Consider the following 16824-nt stretch of genomic DNA (forward strand, 5'->3'; position numbering starts at 1 on the left):
ATAAGTTTTGTTTAATTAGTTCCCTCCTTTTTTCCCCCTTCCTCATTTGTTCATATGTTAATTCGTTATATCTGTTCGATGTAAACCGCCATCCCAGGCGCCTGTTTCAGTTACACTGTAAACCGATGTGATATCCCGGATGAACGTCGGTATATAAAAATTTTAAATAAATAAATAAATAAAAACAGCTGGCGAGTGGTCGATGACCGGCAGACGCCAAAGGATACCGCCCACTGGGAACCGACCGCACAGAAGCAAAAACTAACCATGCCACAGCTAATCTAAAGCCGGGAAGAATGGAGAGGGACCCAGCACAAGAAAAAGCATTTTCCCAAAGAAAAAAAGCACAAGCTCCACAACCGCAAGATGATAGCTCCGCAGAAAAGAAGAGACTGAAGAAGGACCCTGCGCGGACGTGTAGATATTGGCATGCTGGGCATGCTCAGTATGCCCGTGCCAGGCTCCATCCGATGATGTCACCCATGTGTGAGGACTATCATTCTGCTTGTCCTGGAGAAATGATAAAAGGCAGGTGGCAACTTATAGACTAACCAATTTATTGAGGCATGAGCTTTCAACGACAGAGTCCACTTCATGAAAAGCATGAAGTACAGAAGTGGGCAAAATATATGGCGATAGGGGGGATATAAAACAGAGAAAACATTGAATAAGCAGGCAGGGTTTAGAAACAAAGTGATAATAGCATTGTAGTCCAACTGAGGTTAAGTGTGAAGAGACAGAATGATCTAAGAATGGTTAAGATCAAAGACAGTGATAGTGTGCTCTGAAGCCATTGTCTCTGTTCAGACCTAGGGGGATGGTGTTAATTATTTTAATAATTTCCAATTCAGCAGTTTCAGTTTGGAGTGTTCCTTTTTAGGACCTTAAAGCTGCCACACACCTAAAACGGAACTTCAAAGGGACACTCCAGCATGACACTGCCATCCCGTGTCATTTTTATTTAGCAATCAGGTGAAGACAGTGCAGAGACTTTCTACCTTTTTGGGTTGGTATGCACATTAATGGCATTCACATACTATTGAGGCTTTTTTTTTTTTCTTTTAGCATGCATGCTAAAAGGTTTGTGCATCATCCATTAAAATTTTCCACACCAAGTTTTACTACACAGGCTCTACAGAGTATACTTCCCAGAAAATCCCTGTGACAGATCCCATAAATAATCCCCATTTAAACTTGGGCCCAGTATTTAGCATGATTAAGGTAAAACATTCATTATACACGCAGCTATACACAAACACTGTATTCAGAAATGCCATAAAGCACAGCTCATACTGTTTTACTGTCATTTACAATTAATTTTAAGGAAATGCTACTGTACTGATATACCCCAAATAAATTACCAGCTCCCTTGGTTTACAATCAGAAAGTGTTTCAACAAATCTAGGACATTTATAATACCTGTTTCCACAAGACAGATTATATACTGCTATGGAATAAAACGGTATGCAGCAAAGGATACTGAACAAGAACTGGGCCATAGCTGACCTGCTAGTCCATCTTATAGCATTCTGCACCCCAGAATGCTATAAACACCCCAGAGATGGGATAGGTTGCAATTCAGAGCTTCAAAAGAAGCATTTGCCATCTCTGGCGTTGGAAGGGGAAATCTCTTACTCTCAAAATGGCACGCTAGAGAGGGTGAAGCCTGATCTGTCACAAGCAGAAGCTGTTCTGGTTGACCTATCTATAGAAAGGGGCCTATAAGAAAACAGGGGAAATAACAGAGGCTGTGTACAATTGCGTAGTGATGAGAAGCAGACAGAATACAAATAACAGCCATCATGCAAAGGAGAATAAGACAAGACGACAACTGGCAAAACTATTCTGCAGTATTGCTATACACAAAGCACAGGCGGCATTATATGTGCTCTTGGTCAAGCTGAAGAACACAGTACATGTACAGATAAGTCAGCTCTCAAGAAGTAAAGATATCCTGGTACTTTTGTACAGGACTCGGTGCTTCTCACTGTTGGGCTTTGTCCCCCATTCTCAAATATATTCCAGAGGACAAGTAAACAACTCTGGGCCAAATGGAGGCAGAATGCCTGCAAATCACCAGTACTTTGCTGCCACTTTTTTTTTTTTTTTTTTTAAACAGCCTCTCTTTAGCCTACAAATTTCATTTCCTGAAACTCCCAGAAGGAAAACTAATTTCAGAGAAACAAAATTGTGCAATTTATTTTTGCCCTGTGGGTATTTTTCCTTTCCTTAAGATGCAGGAAACTAAATTCTTGTGAAAACAGTGTGTGCTACTTTGAAGTCGTGGAAGCCAACTGACTTGCAGGCTTTTTTGTCCAAAGCTCAGGCTGGCTCCATGCTCAGTGCACTCCCATGTAACTTCCAGGGCATCCTGAGATTCAGATTTGGTCAGCATTTCCGATTCTCACCTCCAAACAATTCTGCTACTTAGTGTCTGGATGACACTTCTTGACAGGAAGTAGGGAACTGGAAGAGGTCCTGAATCTCTTGCTGATGTGGAAGTGAGTGGACAGCCCGGTGGACTTTCTGTGCATTTATTCTGTACCTGAGATTTCTGGCCAGAAAAGTCAGTTCTGTCCATTTTTGTGTCAGTCACAGTGATTGTAAAATATTTTAGAACAAAATTAACTGGATTATCTAAGAGACCTCCAGATTATTTCCTTAGCATCAGGAATGTGATATGTCTTTATTTCGTTCATCACAATATCACAACCAGATTAATGTCTTGATGGTTTCATTCCTGCAATGAGGCTGGGGGCATATAAACATTTATCTGAGAATTGTAAAGTTTCTACTTGTCCAGTGGCAAATACAACAGCCAAGCTGTATTTATCTGTGTTTTTTGCAATAATTTACCAATAATTTGCCCTCCTGCGACTCCACAGTTAACATTTACTGGCTGTGTTTTATTGAACTTGGTGTAAAGATTTTTCCAATGTGTATTTTCAGATTCACTTGCCCCTAAGTCCAAAACATCATAAATATCAAATGGTTCACTGAGCCAGGCTCCCTTTCTGTCCAGTCCAAAGCTCCCGAAACTCCACTTTACAGCCTAGATCCCTCAGGGCTGCTTTGGCCACATCGTCACAGTCTCTGTGTGCAGCTTGGGCTTCCAGAATCAAGGTCTCGGCTCCCATCTCCAGAATAGGTTGAGAAAAGTCCCGCATTCGAGAGACAAGATTACGAATCAGCATGCAGGCCTGTTTCTGGGGGGGGGGGGGGGGGGGGGGGGGGGGGGGGGGGGAGGAGAGAGAAGAAAAGAAACACAGATCTGTGCAATTGATATTAACAGAATCACCTCTTGCTCACACAAAGGGTTGCGATTTCCAATACACGCTCAGTAGGATCTTCTGCACATCATCATCTACTGAAGAGGTTAAGATGGTTGAGCATGCCAAATAAATTATTTAAACACAAAAATCCTCGCTCTTCGTGAGGTGAAAAATATCTCAAAAAAACAACTTAATTTACCTCACTCATATATAAAAATTAATGAGGTTTTCTGTAACATGCCTGCCACGGCCTTGTACACAGAATCTTACTATATTGTAATCATAAACTCCCCTCCATCCTCCTTTAATATTTTTCAAAAAACTTTTATGTGAAAAATTGTGAAAATAAAATCGTGTATAGGTGCTTAAAATCGGCTAAAAAGCTCAATCTTGTTCAAGTTTTTAATCTTATTCAAATTTGTATAATGAGTGCTAACATCTTCAACGCTTACTGCGTCTGAATGACAGTTAGTTATCCTCTTATTTTCTCTTTTAACAAAAAAGGCATCTTCTTCGTTATTGTTGTTAATCCCCGGTTCCATGTAAACCGATTTGATATGATTGTATCATGAAAGTCGGTATATAAAAGGTATAAATAAATAAATAAAGGTGGCGTGAAAAAAAAAGCTGTGGCTGAGAGTTTATTTATTTATTTATTTTATTTAGTATTTTTCTATACAGACCTTCATGGTTAAATACCATATCAGATCGGTTTACATCGAACAGGGGGACTGTAACAGAAAATAAACTTTTTTTAAACAAGTAAATAAACAGAAGAATCAAAGTTACATTCAACAGGGATGGAAACTCGGAGGCTTAAGCAGCTGGAAAGAAAGGCCTAAGAGGGCAGAAAGGTTAAGAAACATAAAACCAACATGGTAACATGGCTAGTGCTTGTTAAGTGGTTAGCAGAAACTAGCGCTTGTAAAGAGGTTGGAGGAGGACAAAGTCCATAGTGCTCGGGAAGTGTTAATCATCTAATGTGTATCCGAGGGATCCGGGAAGGCTTGTCGGAACAGCCAAGTCTTGAGTTTTTTCTTGAATGTAAGTAGGCAGGGTTAAAAGAGAAAAAAAAGAGGATACTATAATTGTCATTCAGATGCAGTAAGCGTTGAAGATGTTAGCACTCATTATACAAATTTGAATAAGATTAAAAACTTGAACAAGATTGAGCTTTTTTAGCCGATTTTAAGCACATATACACGATATGATTTTCACAATTTTTCACATAAAAATTTTTCAAAAAATATTAAAGGAGGATGGAGGGGAGTTTATGATTACAATATAGTAAGATTCTGTGTACAAGGCCGTGGCAGGCATGTTACAGAAAACTTCATTAATTTTTATATATGAGTGGGGTAAATTAAGTTGTTTTTTGACAAATAAATTATTTAAGCATGCAGGACAAGCATATTGGATACTGATGATACAGTGGAGTATGGTCTACAAAAGGGATCCATTCAGAGTATGTTTTTAACTAGAATACTGCTTTCAAAGAAAAACATAATCAGGGAATGATGATTACATATTATACAACTGGAGGGCAACAGGGTTTGTGAATGCAGTTGGTGCAAAACACAATAATATGAGTAGAATCTTCCAGAATCGGCATCACACAGCAACAAACTCCTTTTTTTTTTTTTTTTTGCAATCTAGATAGAAAGACAGCAGCCTAGTACCTGGACGGTCACTTCTTTTGGGTGTGCTTTCATAGCCTGGAGAGCTGCCAGCGCTCCACCACCTTCCATGATAACTTTACAGTTTTCAGGCTTTCTTAGTGCCAGCATGCACAAGGCCGCACATCCCTGTTCACAAATCTGCAGAGATAAAATATATGGCTAATTTTCCAAGGAAATGGTGATATTTAAACTTTTATATACTGTCGTTCCAAAAGTAGATCATAACGGTTTACAAATATAGCAATGAATTACATTTTAGAAAGATAGTAAATATCAAACTGCATTAATATAAAAGTATGAAAAGGATATAATAGAGTTAATTACTACAACATTGGAGAATAATTCCAACGAATTATTGAAACAGAAAGTTTAAGAAAGTATACATATCAACGAAAATTAAGAGTGAGATCAGTCTTTTTACTAAGAATATTTGAATAGTTTCTGTTGAGTTCTTAGGCTTTTTTGAAGAGCCAAGTTTTTAGATCTTGCTTTAATTTCTTTTTTACTTGTTAAGTTCCTTTCCTTTAGTCCTGCCAGACCATTCCAAACAAGTGGGTTACGTGCTCTCCCAATACCAAAAGTTGGAGACAGAGAAAAAAAAAAGCTCAAAGCTGACTTCACTCCCCCTACTTGGGTCTGGTGCTGCCTTCAGCTCTTCAGTATCCTATGTCAAAGCTAAGACAACAGAAGGCAATTGCTTGTTTTGGTTTCCAAAACCACCACCATAACCAAAACATGATGCAGCCAAGAAACTTCACTCCACGTTCATTAACTCAGGAATTAGACAAATCCTACACCAAAGTCATAATTAGGCCAAAATACCTTCAGAGTGGGCAGCAATGTACTCACTACTAGTTTTCTGAACTTGTCAGACTGAGTGCCCTTGATCGTTGTGGCTTCCCAGGGTAAGTTCTGGACTGGTCTGGCAGGCTAATGGAAAGGAAATTAACAGGTATGTTTAAATTTCATCTTCCTTATTGTCCACGCCAGGCCAGTCCTGACAAGTGAGATGTACCCAAGTACCATCAAGACCAGGCAGGAAGAAGCTACGATAGCTTTCAGGACTCCTGCATTCAAGTTGTACCCTCTCCCAGCCTACACATCTACACTGAAGTGCTTAAAGCATGTATGCAATGGAGACAAGGGTGCTGCCCTGCCATTACACCTGGAAAGACAATTTTTGATTCTGCCTACAAGGAGTTCTGCAGCCTCATTGAGTGGACCAACCAGCCCTCTGGGACTTGCAAATTCTTTTTGGAGCAGGCCAAAGCACTCATTGCCTGGATTCTTCCTGAAATCAATGCCCTAGATCAGTGGCCCTCAACCTTTTTCCCATCGTGATACACCTGACAGACAATGATCACATGTGTGACACACTACTCTTTACAATCTACGGTGGAAGTAAAGAAAAAAAGGTCCCATATTACTTTTATTGTTAAGAATGACACAAGGGAAAGGTAAGAGTATTCTCTCTGAAAAGAAATTATATAAATCGTAAACCTCCCACAACAGAACACCACCAACTTCCAGCACTCAAACAATAATCACCTTACCTGAGAAAACGCAACACTGAAAATATTACACCAGCCTTTAAACTCCAATACACCTCCTATTAGGCAAATGGAACAAGCCAGGCTGCTATAGAGCCCTACTTAAGAAACTATATGCCAGCAGAATATCTCACACCTCAATCACATGTGCAGACCCTCACCTAACAAAGAATAGAGAAACCATAAAGCATAAATAGAAACATGTAGTCGAAAACTGAACTGGAAACCACAACAAGCCAGAGTCTATGTATGCAGTGCAACAAAGGAAAAGAGAAATCACCAGTCCTCATAAAATAAAGCAAGAAATATAAAATCAATAGCAGTAAAACCATGCTAATAAAAACATATTTCAAAACAGCTGATGAATGGAATATCCAATAATTAAAAACTCATAACAAATTTCTAGCCACCAATAAATGTTTCAAAACAGCCGATACAGACCCAGTAATTAAAAATAAGAATAAAAAATGCTCTGCTCTCCATACCTGGAAACATTTGATTTCCAGGTGCCTTGAAATTGTTGTGAATTAGGAGGAGGGGGGTTTCCTGCAACTTTCTCCTCTCTCTGTCACACACAAGCTCTCTCTCTCACACGGGCTCTCAACCACACAATTACACACATGCTCTCTCTCTCTTGTACACACAGGCTCTTAATCATACATACTCCTACTCTCTCTCACACATATAGGTTCTCAATCATATACTTATATTCATGCTGTCTCTCTCACACACAATGCTCTCTTTCACACAAACAGGTTCTTAATCATACACTTACACATATAGGTTCTCAACCACTCACTTACATACATGCTCTCTCTCACACACACACACACACACACACACAGGATCTCAAACACATTTTTATTTATTTATTGATTGATTTTGTATACTGTCGTTCGGTGAAGCCATTACAATGGTTAACAAGACATAAGTAATATGCAATTTCTAAAACATACAAATACAATACTTAATTAAAATGCAGATACTGGGATTATGGAGTTCAAGGACAGGAGCCTCGCCAGGGTAGCTTCCAATGCTGCCTTCTTGTGGATTGGACACGGAGATTCCACAAACCGGTCCGGAGGGATGTGATGGAAGTCCAGATAATATCCCTCTCGGATGATGGCGAGGACCCACTGGTCCGACGTAATCTCGACCCATCTGGGGTAGAAGAGGGTTAACCTGCCCCCTATGGCTTCGTCCCCCGGATGGATCGGCTGATTCTCATTGTGGGGTGCGGCCGGGACCCGAACCCGAGCCGGCTCCCCTCTTGTGCTGCTTGGTCCGAAAGGACTGGTTCCTGGCCTGAGGACGAGGTGCCTGGTAGCGACTCCTATAGGGAGTGAAGCGTTGGGAGCTTCTACCTCTGGAGGGCCTCGGAAAGGTGCGCTGGTTCCTCTTGGACCTATCTTCCGGCAGTCGAGGTACTGGAGAGGCACCCCATGTGCTGGCCAGTTTATCTAGGTTGCTGCCGAACAGAAGAGACCCCTTGAACGGCATTATAGTGAGACGTGTCTTAGAAGGAGCGTCGGCTGACCAGTTCCGTATCCAGAGCTGCCTCCTGGCTGCTGCTGAGGATGAGACCCCCTTGGCTGTCGTACGGACTAGGTCGGAGGCGGCATCCGTAAGGAACGAGAGAGCTGACTCCATGTCTGCTGCCGGCGCATTGTTCCTGACCTGTGACAAACAGGAACGAGTTACCACTGTGCAGCAGGTTGTGATTCGCAGAGACAGAGCTGCCACCTCAAAGGTTTGTTTCAGGATGGCGTCCAGGCGTCGGTCATGAGCCTCCTTGAGGGCCGCCCCCCCCCCTCCACTGGAATGGTAGTGCGCTTGACCACAGCGCTAACCAAGGCGTCCACCTTAGGGCACGCCAGCATATCCTTGATTGCCGGGTCCAGGGGGTACATGCCGGACAGGGCCCGACCCCCTTTGAATGAGGCCTCCGGCGCATTCCACTCCAAATCGATCAGCTGTTGTGCCGCTTGCAGGAAGGGGAAATGGCGGGCTGTGGGACGAAGACCCTCCAGCAGGGGGTTCTGCGTAGATGCCTCCATGGTGCTGGGGCCTGGAATAGCCAACTCCGTCAGGCACTGAGAGACCAGGTCGGAGAGATCCTCCTTGGGAAAGAACCGCCTCATAGTTTGATATGGCTCTATCCCCGAGGGAAGTTCCCCCTCCTCGGGGGGGTTTGGACTCGTCCTCCGAGACATCAGGGTCCACAGGAGCCGGACTGCCCGGAGGCGTGCGCCAGCGATAAGGGCGAGAGGGTCCGGGGGCAGGGGCAGCCGGGGCAGCAGGGCCTGGACGGGGGGCCGACTGCATCTGTACGAAGGCGTGGATCCCCTTAAAGAAGTCCACCCAGGAAATGGAAGCGGTCTCCAGCCGTTGGGGTACCAGGTCCCCCGGAATTCCTGGCTGTTCAATTCGGCCCGCTAGATCCGGGGTGGCCCCTGGGGAACTGTCGGTAAACCTCGGTTGAGACTGGTCCTGGCCCGAGGCTCCCATGGCCTCCTCACATTGGGCACAAAGGGAGTCTGGCTCCTCGCTCTGCGTGGCTCTAAGCTGGCACGCTGAGCACAGGCCAAGGGCTTTCACGCCGGAAGCAGGAGGTGCCACCTCTGGAGACGCCGTGGCGTTTAGGTGTTCCATCGCGTCTTGCAAATGCAGGGCTTATGCTGTCAGCGATATGCGCTCAATAATAATATGAGCCCAATAATAATATGCGCTCAATAATATGCGCTCAATAATATGCGTTCAGCAATATGCGCTAATAATAAACAATATGCGCTCAATAATATGCGTTCAGCAATATGCGCTCAATAATAAACAATATGCGCTCAATAATATTCGTTCAGCAATATGCGCTCAATAGTAAACAATATGCGCTCAATAATATGCGTTCAGCAATATGCACTCAATAATAAACAATATGTGCTCAATAATATGCGTTCAGCAATATGCGCTAAATAATAAACAATATGCGCTTAGCAATCTATATGTTGCGTTGTGCGCCTATCAACAGGCGCCTATCCGAGTGCGCCTATCCATGGGCGCTTAATACCTGACCAAGGCAGACAAAATGGCGACCTCCACGGCGTGCTGCATGCAGGCAACGCCGCCGATCCTCGTACCTCGGAGACCAAAAGTAAGAGATGTACGCCTTACCTGATCCTCTGCGCTTCCCGGCTGTAACCCGGGCGGTCTCCGGCTGCGGGGGGAGAGGGGAAATACCTTCACCGCCGCGCTTGAGGAAGTGCACCCGCTGCCTCTAAGCCGCCGAACTCGTCTCGCTCGGGGCTAAGTCCTCGCTCGGGGCTAAGTCCTCACCGGGACCGAGGCGCCTCTCAGCCAGGCCCGAGCCCTTCTCGCTCGGGGGCTAGATCCCTGCCGCAGTTCAGCCACCAGACCGAGGCGTAGACCTCCTAGGGGTCGCGGAAACCACCTCGGGAAACTCAACTGGGGGAGGGACCCGAGGGTATCACCGCAGGAGTGCGGGGCTCGTCTTCTAAGAAATTTGGAAAGTAGAAAGTAGTATTGGAAAACACGCTCAGCGAGCGTGCAGGCGCTCCAAACTGCTTTGGAGACGGAAATTACTGAGTTGCTTCACTTCCTGTGGGGGAATATATACCCGTGCTGACGTCAGATCCGTCTCCAACTGCTAGCACGAGCACACTATACCCACTTGTTCTGAGTCCATCTGCTACACGCTAGGGAATGAGGTATTTCCTGCCTGTCTCCATCATGGCACTGCAGGGAGGGGTGGGAGAAGTGGAGGTGCTTCTCCTGCAGCATTTCTGCCTCCCCCCACCCCTTTTTTTTGGCCCAGCAGGCAATGAGAAGTCCTGCCAGGCCCAAATGAGACTGGACTATGAGACGGAAGAACAATTTTACCTGGGGACCCCCTTTGCCACTAGCACTTTCCCTTTCTTTCCTTTTTTTCTTGCTATCCCAGCATCGCTGCCATTGTAGCTGGAGGCAAAGAACTACTGATGGTGTACCCTGCTATCCCAGAATATACAGGCTGACATCAGAAAAAGAAGGAAGACATTCACTGCCTCCAGCTAGCGATGAGCAAGTGTATTCCCATTTGTCTGGGCTGATCTGCGGGACAAAGAAGAATAATGTTTTCAGCAAGGGGGGAACCGAAGAACCTAAACAGTCCAGAAAAAGAAAAAAGGTGGCCAACGGTGTACAAAATGAATAAAAGTTCTGGGAAATATCATATCCAACTGATTTTGAAAAATTATGTTCAGTACAGTGCCCTATGTTCAATTAAGTAAAAATAAATAAATAAATACATACATACATAAATAAATAAAAGCACAAGAAGAAGCAAAGTGAAGAGGACTACCAAGAGAAGGTAGGTATCATCACTCTCAAAACTTAGTGGTAGATTAGCATTTTTACCGGGTACTGCCATATCCAGGGCTGCACATTATCTGCTGCCAAGCACTATTACATCTATGCTGAGTCACTGAGAAACATTGATAGCAGGTTACTGGAGTACCTGTGATCTGGGCACACCTTACCTGAGGGTTGGAAATATGTTGATTCATGGCAAGCACAATAAGATCAGTGCCTCCTGTGTTCACAATGGCATCTTTTACATCATCGTTTCCAGCAATCGCCCGGACTGCACTCAGCACCTGCTTTACAACCTCCTACAAGGGATCAAACAGAGGCAGCACTCAGCCATTCCTAATACAAACTGCTGCCTGCCTAACTCTTCTATTCAGGCCCCACAACAAGGTCCGAGCTACCAGATCTTCATGCTGCATATTCAGGGAGCACAAGATATAGAAGGACTACTATTACTACCACTACTTAACATTTCAACTACTTAACTTTTCATGCATGCAGCATTGTACAAACAACACAAAGAAGATAACACCTTCTCAACAGAGATTGCAATCTAATCAAGACAAACATATAGGTCAAGAGACTGGGGAATTTCATATCGTAAGACAATGTTTAAAGTTTTTTTATTTAATAAGGTTGAAGGTGGACAATCAGGTTTAAGATTTAAGTGCAGCCTCAAAAAGCTGGGTTTTTAGATGGGATTTAAACCTGGAATTTAATTTATACAGAGTTGCCATCCTGAAATCCAAGCCTCACTTTGTAGCCTTTAAGGGCCCAAATTTTCAGTTTCTGGTTTAAATGGACCAAAACTGCTCTGGAATACTTTAAGTAGTACAGATCTCCAAAAGCTATTGTCCTGGAGAAAACCGTGGCACCTTTACTAGGCCATAAAAATGGACTGCACCACAAAAGCAAAGACTCCTGGACTTCCCCAATCTAATCACACAAACCACTAACCTACAAGACTGCACAGCACACTACTAACCTTGTTTTCAAAAGGTTCTTGTACTATCAAACCTTAAAATCTGTATTATATGCACAGCTGTTTGACTGGTCAGTACATTATCTAACTCTCTAATGTTGTAGCAGACTCGGTATTACCATATCTTCTGCTGCTCCCTAGATGATGAATACAATCCACTTCATACCTCTAATTGTATCTATTTATTTGCTCCACCTTCATGTTTTTTTCCTGTCAATTGTAAACTGTGTCACAAAGTAATTAGAATTTGATTAAATGTGATTGTAATCCACCTTGAGATTACCTTAGAAAAAAGAAGAATATCCGATGTTTATAATAAATAAATAAATCTGGTCCCAAGTCACTATGATGTCATTATACACTATCTGCAGTGCCATGCACTGTACCTGGTGATCAATGCAGTCTGCTAACAGCGCCACCATGAAGTTTAGGCCCCCAAGGTCAACAATTTCTTGGCAGAACTCATTTCGAACTGACAGACGTGCCAGGGTGCTGCACAGCTCACTAAGAACACTGGAACTGTTCATAAATCCTGGAAGGAGGGAAGAGGAAAAAAGCAAAAAAGGGCAAGAAAGAAACGGATGGTCAGTAATGTAGGTCTGAAACAGATTCAGAACCACTAACTTCATTGCTTCTTCCATGCAGATTTCGGGGACAGATATGCATAGCAGAAAATGCATAAATAAATTAGAATGATTGCCAAGAACATTTGAAAATTAAACATTGAGGGTTTGCTGTGTTTAATATTTATGCAGGTTACTGAAACTGCTTAGTGATTTCTCATAACACCCACACTTCACATAGAAAGTTGTATGTAATTAAAACCCACAAAGGATGAGTCATGTGTAGCTCAACAAGCTTCGATATCAATGAGCCAGTAAGTATGCTCAGCACAACCAAATAGCAACGGAAGCCACAAATGCAGAAATTCTTACCTGTTAATTTTCCATCCATGAATTCTGCTACACCAGTCCAGTCCAATCCTTGCAGGTGGGTTATTTCCCCCTGCCACCAGATAGAGGCAGGGCACACACTGCCTTTTCTTGTGACATCGGCACTACTTTAGAAGCCATGCAACCGACAAAGATCCAGAATTTCCATGTCAAAGCAGTGAAAACAAGCAGACTGATACTTTCAAATGTGAAGGTTAAACAAAAACCCCAAAAACAAGTTTGGGGAGAAAACCTCAGATTTCCAAGCACCAGTTCCCTAAGGAAAGAAAAGGGAGTAAGGATAGAAGAAATGCAACCACAGAGCAACCCAGGGCATACAACTTACCCTATACACAAAATGTGACCTAAATCCAACGTACATAGCTTTCATGGAGAAAAAAAAAAAAAGGCCCAACTTCCCAGGAGGGGCCTGGACTGCTGTAGCAGGATTAATAGGATTTCTCCTTCCATTTCATCCTGCTACACCAATCCTTACAGGCTGGAAGTATCAAAGTCCCACTAAGAAGGGAGGAAGAAAGTCAGAGATATCTTGAAAACTCCAGCTCCATATGTTGCATCCCTTTTGGCTAAAACATCCAAATCTTAGTGTTTCACAAAAGAATGCAGGAATGATCAAGTTCCCACCCTGCAACTGTCCTCCAAAGCCACAGCAATCTCTCTGTCCCAGAAGACAACTGCGCTCTCATAGAATAAGTATGAAAATCTCTGGGGCCTGCCAGCCTCTGAGTAAACATATTGACACAATTGTAAACAAGCCAAATGGCCAAAGGCATTGTAGAAGCCACTTCATTGGACTTCCAAACATCACAAACAGTCTATCCATTGTACAGAAAAGATTAGTCACCTCAAGATACTGGATAATTATTCAACAAACACCAAAGTATCTTAGCACACTTTGAAAAGGCTGTCAAACAGACTGAAAAAAAAAAAAAAAGGAATGCAGAACATACCCTCAAGAAGGAAGGAACAAACAGGCCAAAAGATACCAAATCTGATACAAAGGAAGAGAGATCTCTACAGGACAAGGCCTGAATCTCTGTAATATGGCAAGCTGAACAGATTCCTACCAGAACATAGTACCTTAAAAAAAAGGCCCTTGAGAGGTCTGTTTCAAGGGCTCAAAGGGAGGCAACACTAACACCTAAAGAACAAGAACGCTGTCTCAGTGAGGAACCAAAGGAAGACCACAACCATTTCACTCCCTGAAGGCAGATGTAAGGACCCATGGAGTCTTGAACTGTTGACCTTGGGAATGGTAGACTGAAGCTCTCTCAGATGAGCTATGTTTATTACAGAAAGTTAGGGATGCAGTAATGCTGTTACTTTCCAGGTATTGTAAACTGGGCTACATCCAGCCAGAGGTTCATTACTCTGAAGAGAGATGCACCCTTATAGTTCAGTTGTTTTAAGTTCCAGCCAGCAGAGAGTTCTCTGCTGGTACAACATTCTTCTCTATTCTTAGGGCTGGGTATGAAGAGGGCTGCAATTAACTATTTCAAGCTGTTTGGACCTCACTCATGATTTGCACGGTAAGGGAAGCCTTTTGGCTACTTTGTTTACTCTCCTGCATTATTGTAAAACAGGAAGCACAGCTTTTATTCAATTATGTTTTTTATTAAAACTGAAGATGACGTGAGCCTACTATGCCTGTATATTAATCAGATCTTGACAGCACAGCAGAAACCAGAATTCTGGCTCAAATCGGCTTGCACATTCTCATGACTCACAATGTGAGACGTGGACAAGGGCTGCAGAATCCACACGGTCCAAGGAAAAAGGTGATCTGTCTTCTTTTATACCTGACTTCTGGTGCATACCAACATGGTAGCAATGATAGATAACACTAAAAGCTTCCCTCTCTGAACAAGGCAGAAAATGACACAGGGCCAATCTGATTACCCTGATTTCCAGTCTGTTGAAGGGAGCAGGTAGCTAACAAGAGAGACCCGACCCTGTACCACTTTGACCACACAGAGGCTTCCCCAACCCTACAGACTCCCATCTGTCAAGACTAAAACCCAAGAGGGTTTGACAGCCTGACCTCTCGCAAAATGTTGCTGAGGAACCATCCACCAATGAAGACCATTCCTTCCTCACACAGGCAAAGGAAGCCAGAACTCTCGAGAGAAAAACTGAATAAATCTCCCAAGAGTTCTGGCCCACAGAACTAAAGCCAGAGAGGCTGCCATAGAACAAAGAAGCCAAAGACAATTCCAAGCTCTTGGGGGTGATAGAGCAACCAACCTTCGTACCTATAGGAGCATCTAGTCTACTCTTTCCACAATAAGATATATGCAACCTGAGAATGAGTTGAAAAGTATTTTCACATAAAACAACAACTGAGAAAGGAAAAGCTTACTTTTCCTCAAATACTCAACCCAAGCCTACTAATTCTTGGCCTATTTTTTGGACGCTTGAAATCCTTCCTAGACTTACTTGGCTCTGATCAATCAAGCGATCAGATATTGATAAACTATGTTAAACAATTGTGGAACTATTGTTAACCCAAATGGAAGTGACCGGAACTGGAAATATTCCTGTAGGAAATGGAATTGGAGCTAATTAGATCCTCTTGTCAGATGGGGAAAATAAGCCCCTAACAATTGAAGAGTCTCTATCCCAAAACAGAAATTCAGAAGCACCTGCTCACTCTCTTCAGATCAAGAATTGGCCTGAAGGAACCCCCACACCTTTTTTTGGAAACCATGAAATAGATTAAAGCTGAGACCCTGCACCAAAAAAAGGAACTGGTTTATTACCACCGCAGCAGGAGGCTCCTCAGACATACTTGAATCTTCTGTCGTCTAGTTAACAAAACATAGGAAGAAGCCATAAAGGTGCTAGGAATGGGTCCATATCTAACACCCACTGATCTAAGGATATTCGGGCCAATTACTGGAAACCAAGCTGTAAGTGACCTCCTACTGGAACAATCAGGGAGTGAACCCGCCATGCCTCAATGATAAGACAGATCAACTCTGAAGACCTTAGAATCAGGACTAGACTTTCAAAATCAACTAAAGAAGATACCCCTTCCTCTTACTGATTGGGGACCTCGATAGTAAGAAGCAGCTGTCCGACCAGCCTGTATCTCCTGGAGACCCAAAATGAAGCTTGACCCCTTCTCTAGAAGGTGATGAAGAATCTCTGAGAGATCTGGAAGATCCTAAGCTCCTTTGGGGTTGAATGGTTGAAGGAGAATCAGGGACATTGTGCAATATGGTGGAATGCATCAGGACATGAAGTGGTGAACACATGGCCTTATCAACAGAATAAAGATGCATCACATGGGTTGGAATGAATTGCATTGGTGCATCATTGTAGGGTGCATTGGTGTACCTTTCATCAGGTCATCATGTATCTGTGCATTGAGAGTGTTGATCCACCTTGCATTGGTAGCATCAATGCATCGTGCACTGGGCAGATCGATGCTCCGTGCTTCAATAGCATGATGGTTTTGAGTGCTTCAATTGCATGGACTACTTCAGGTGCATTGAGGCGCCATGCTTCGATGCAGTATGGGAGGATGCATCGGTCTTCCACTGTTTCGAAGCACTATGCTGGCATGAGACCATGGCCTGATGTTGTCTGTAGTGACACTTCATGAAGCTCATATGAGCTTCTTTGATGCAGATAGAGTTGGCTCAAAGGAGTAATGTCTTTTATACGTCAGTGGTCTCCAAGTAGCTGAACTTGACCTTTCGGCCGCAGACTTCACAGATGGAGGAATTTTAGAATGGCTCAGAACAAGCTTTTCCCGAGGAGGCAGACACAGCTGCATTGCGGGAGGAAAATGTACTGCCAATTGTCAGAGATTTACACAGTTTTTCCATGCGCATAGACCTGGAGCACTGTGACTGTGGGGACATATGTCCACAAGCTTCATATGTTTTCTGGTCGGGGTCTGGACCCATACAGCAGTAGCATAAGTCATGGCCATCAGTAAGGGACATGACTTTTTCACATGAGCAGTTTTTTTTTTTAAAAACAGTTTTTTAACCCATTCACCATTGATGACTTCTTGTT

At 43.3% G+C, this 16824-nt stretch overlaps 1 protein-coding gene across 5 annotated transcripts in view; it reads right to left on the reverse strand.

Moving 5' to 3' along the window:
• Positions 1-1031: 1031 nt before the first annotated feature.
• Positions 1032-16824, reverse strand: part of ARMC6 (armadillo repeat containing 6) — a 59913-nt gene continuing 44120 nt past the window's right edge. For 3 of the 5 annotated variants that reach the window (XM_029613860.1, XM_029613858.1, XM_029613859.1), the window contains exons 5-8: positions 12232-12377; positions 11034-11165; positions 4952-5089; positions 1032-3206 (exon numbers count right to left, since the gene is read on the reverse strand). In XM_029613860.1, the coding sequence (XP_029469720.1) occupies positions 2994-3206; positions 4952-5089; positions 11034-11165; positions 12232-12377 (629 nt within the window). In that variant the 3' untranslated portion in view covers positions 1032-2993. The remainder of the gene's footprint in view (positions 3207-4951; positions 5090-11033; positions 11166-12231; positions 12378-16824) is intronic. The other 2 variants (XM_029613857.1, XM_029613856.1) reach the window with 1 other exon arrangement.

This window comes from Rhinatrema bivittatum, chromosome 8 (genome assembly GCF_901001135.1).
Source record: "Rhinatrema bivittatum chromosome 8, aRhiBiv1.1, whole genome shotgun sequence".
NCBI lineage: Eukaryota > Metazoa > Chordata > Amphibia > Gymnophiona > Rhinatrematidae > Rhinatrema > Rhinatrema bivittatum.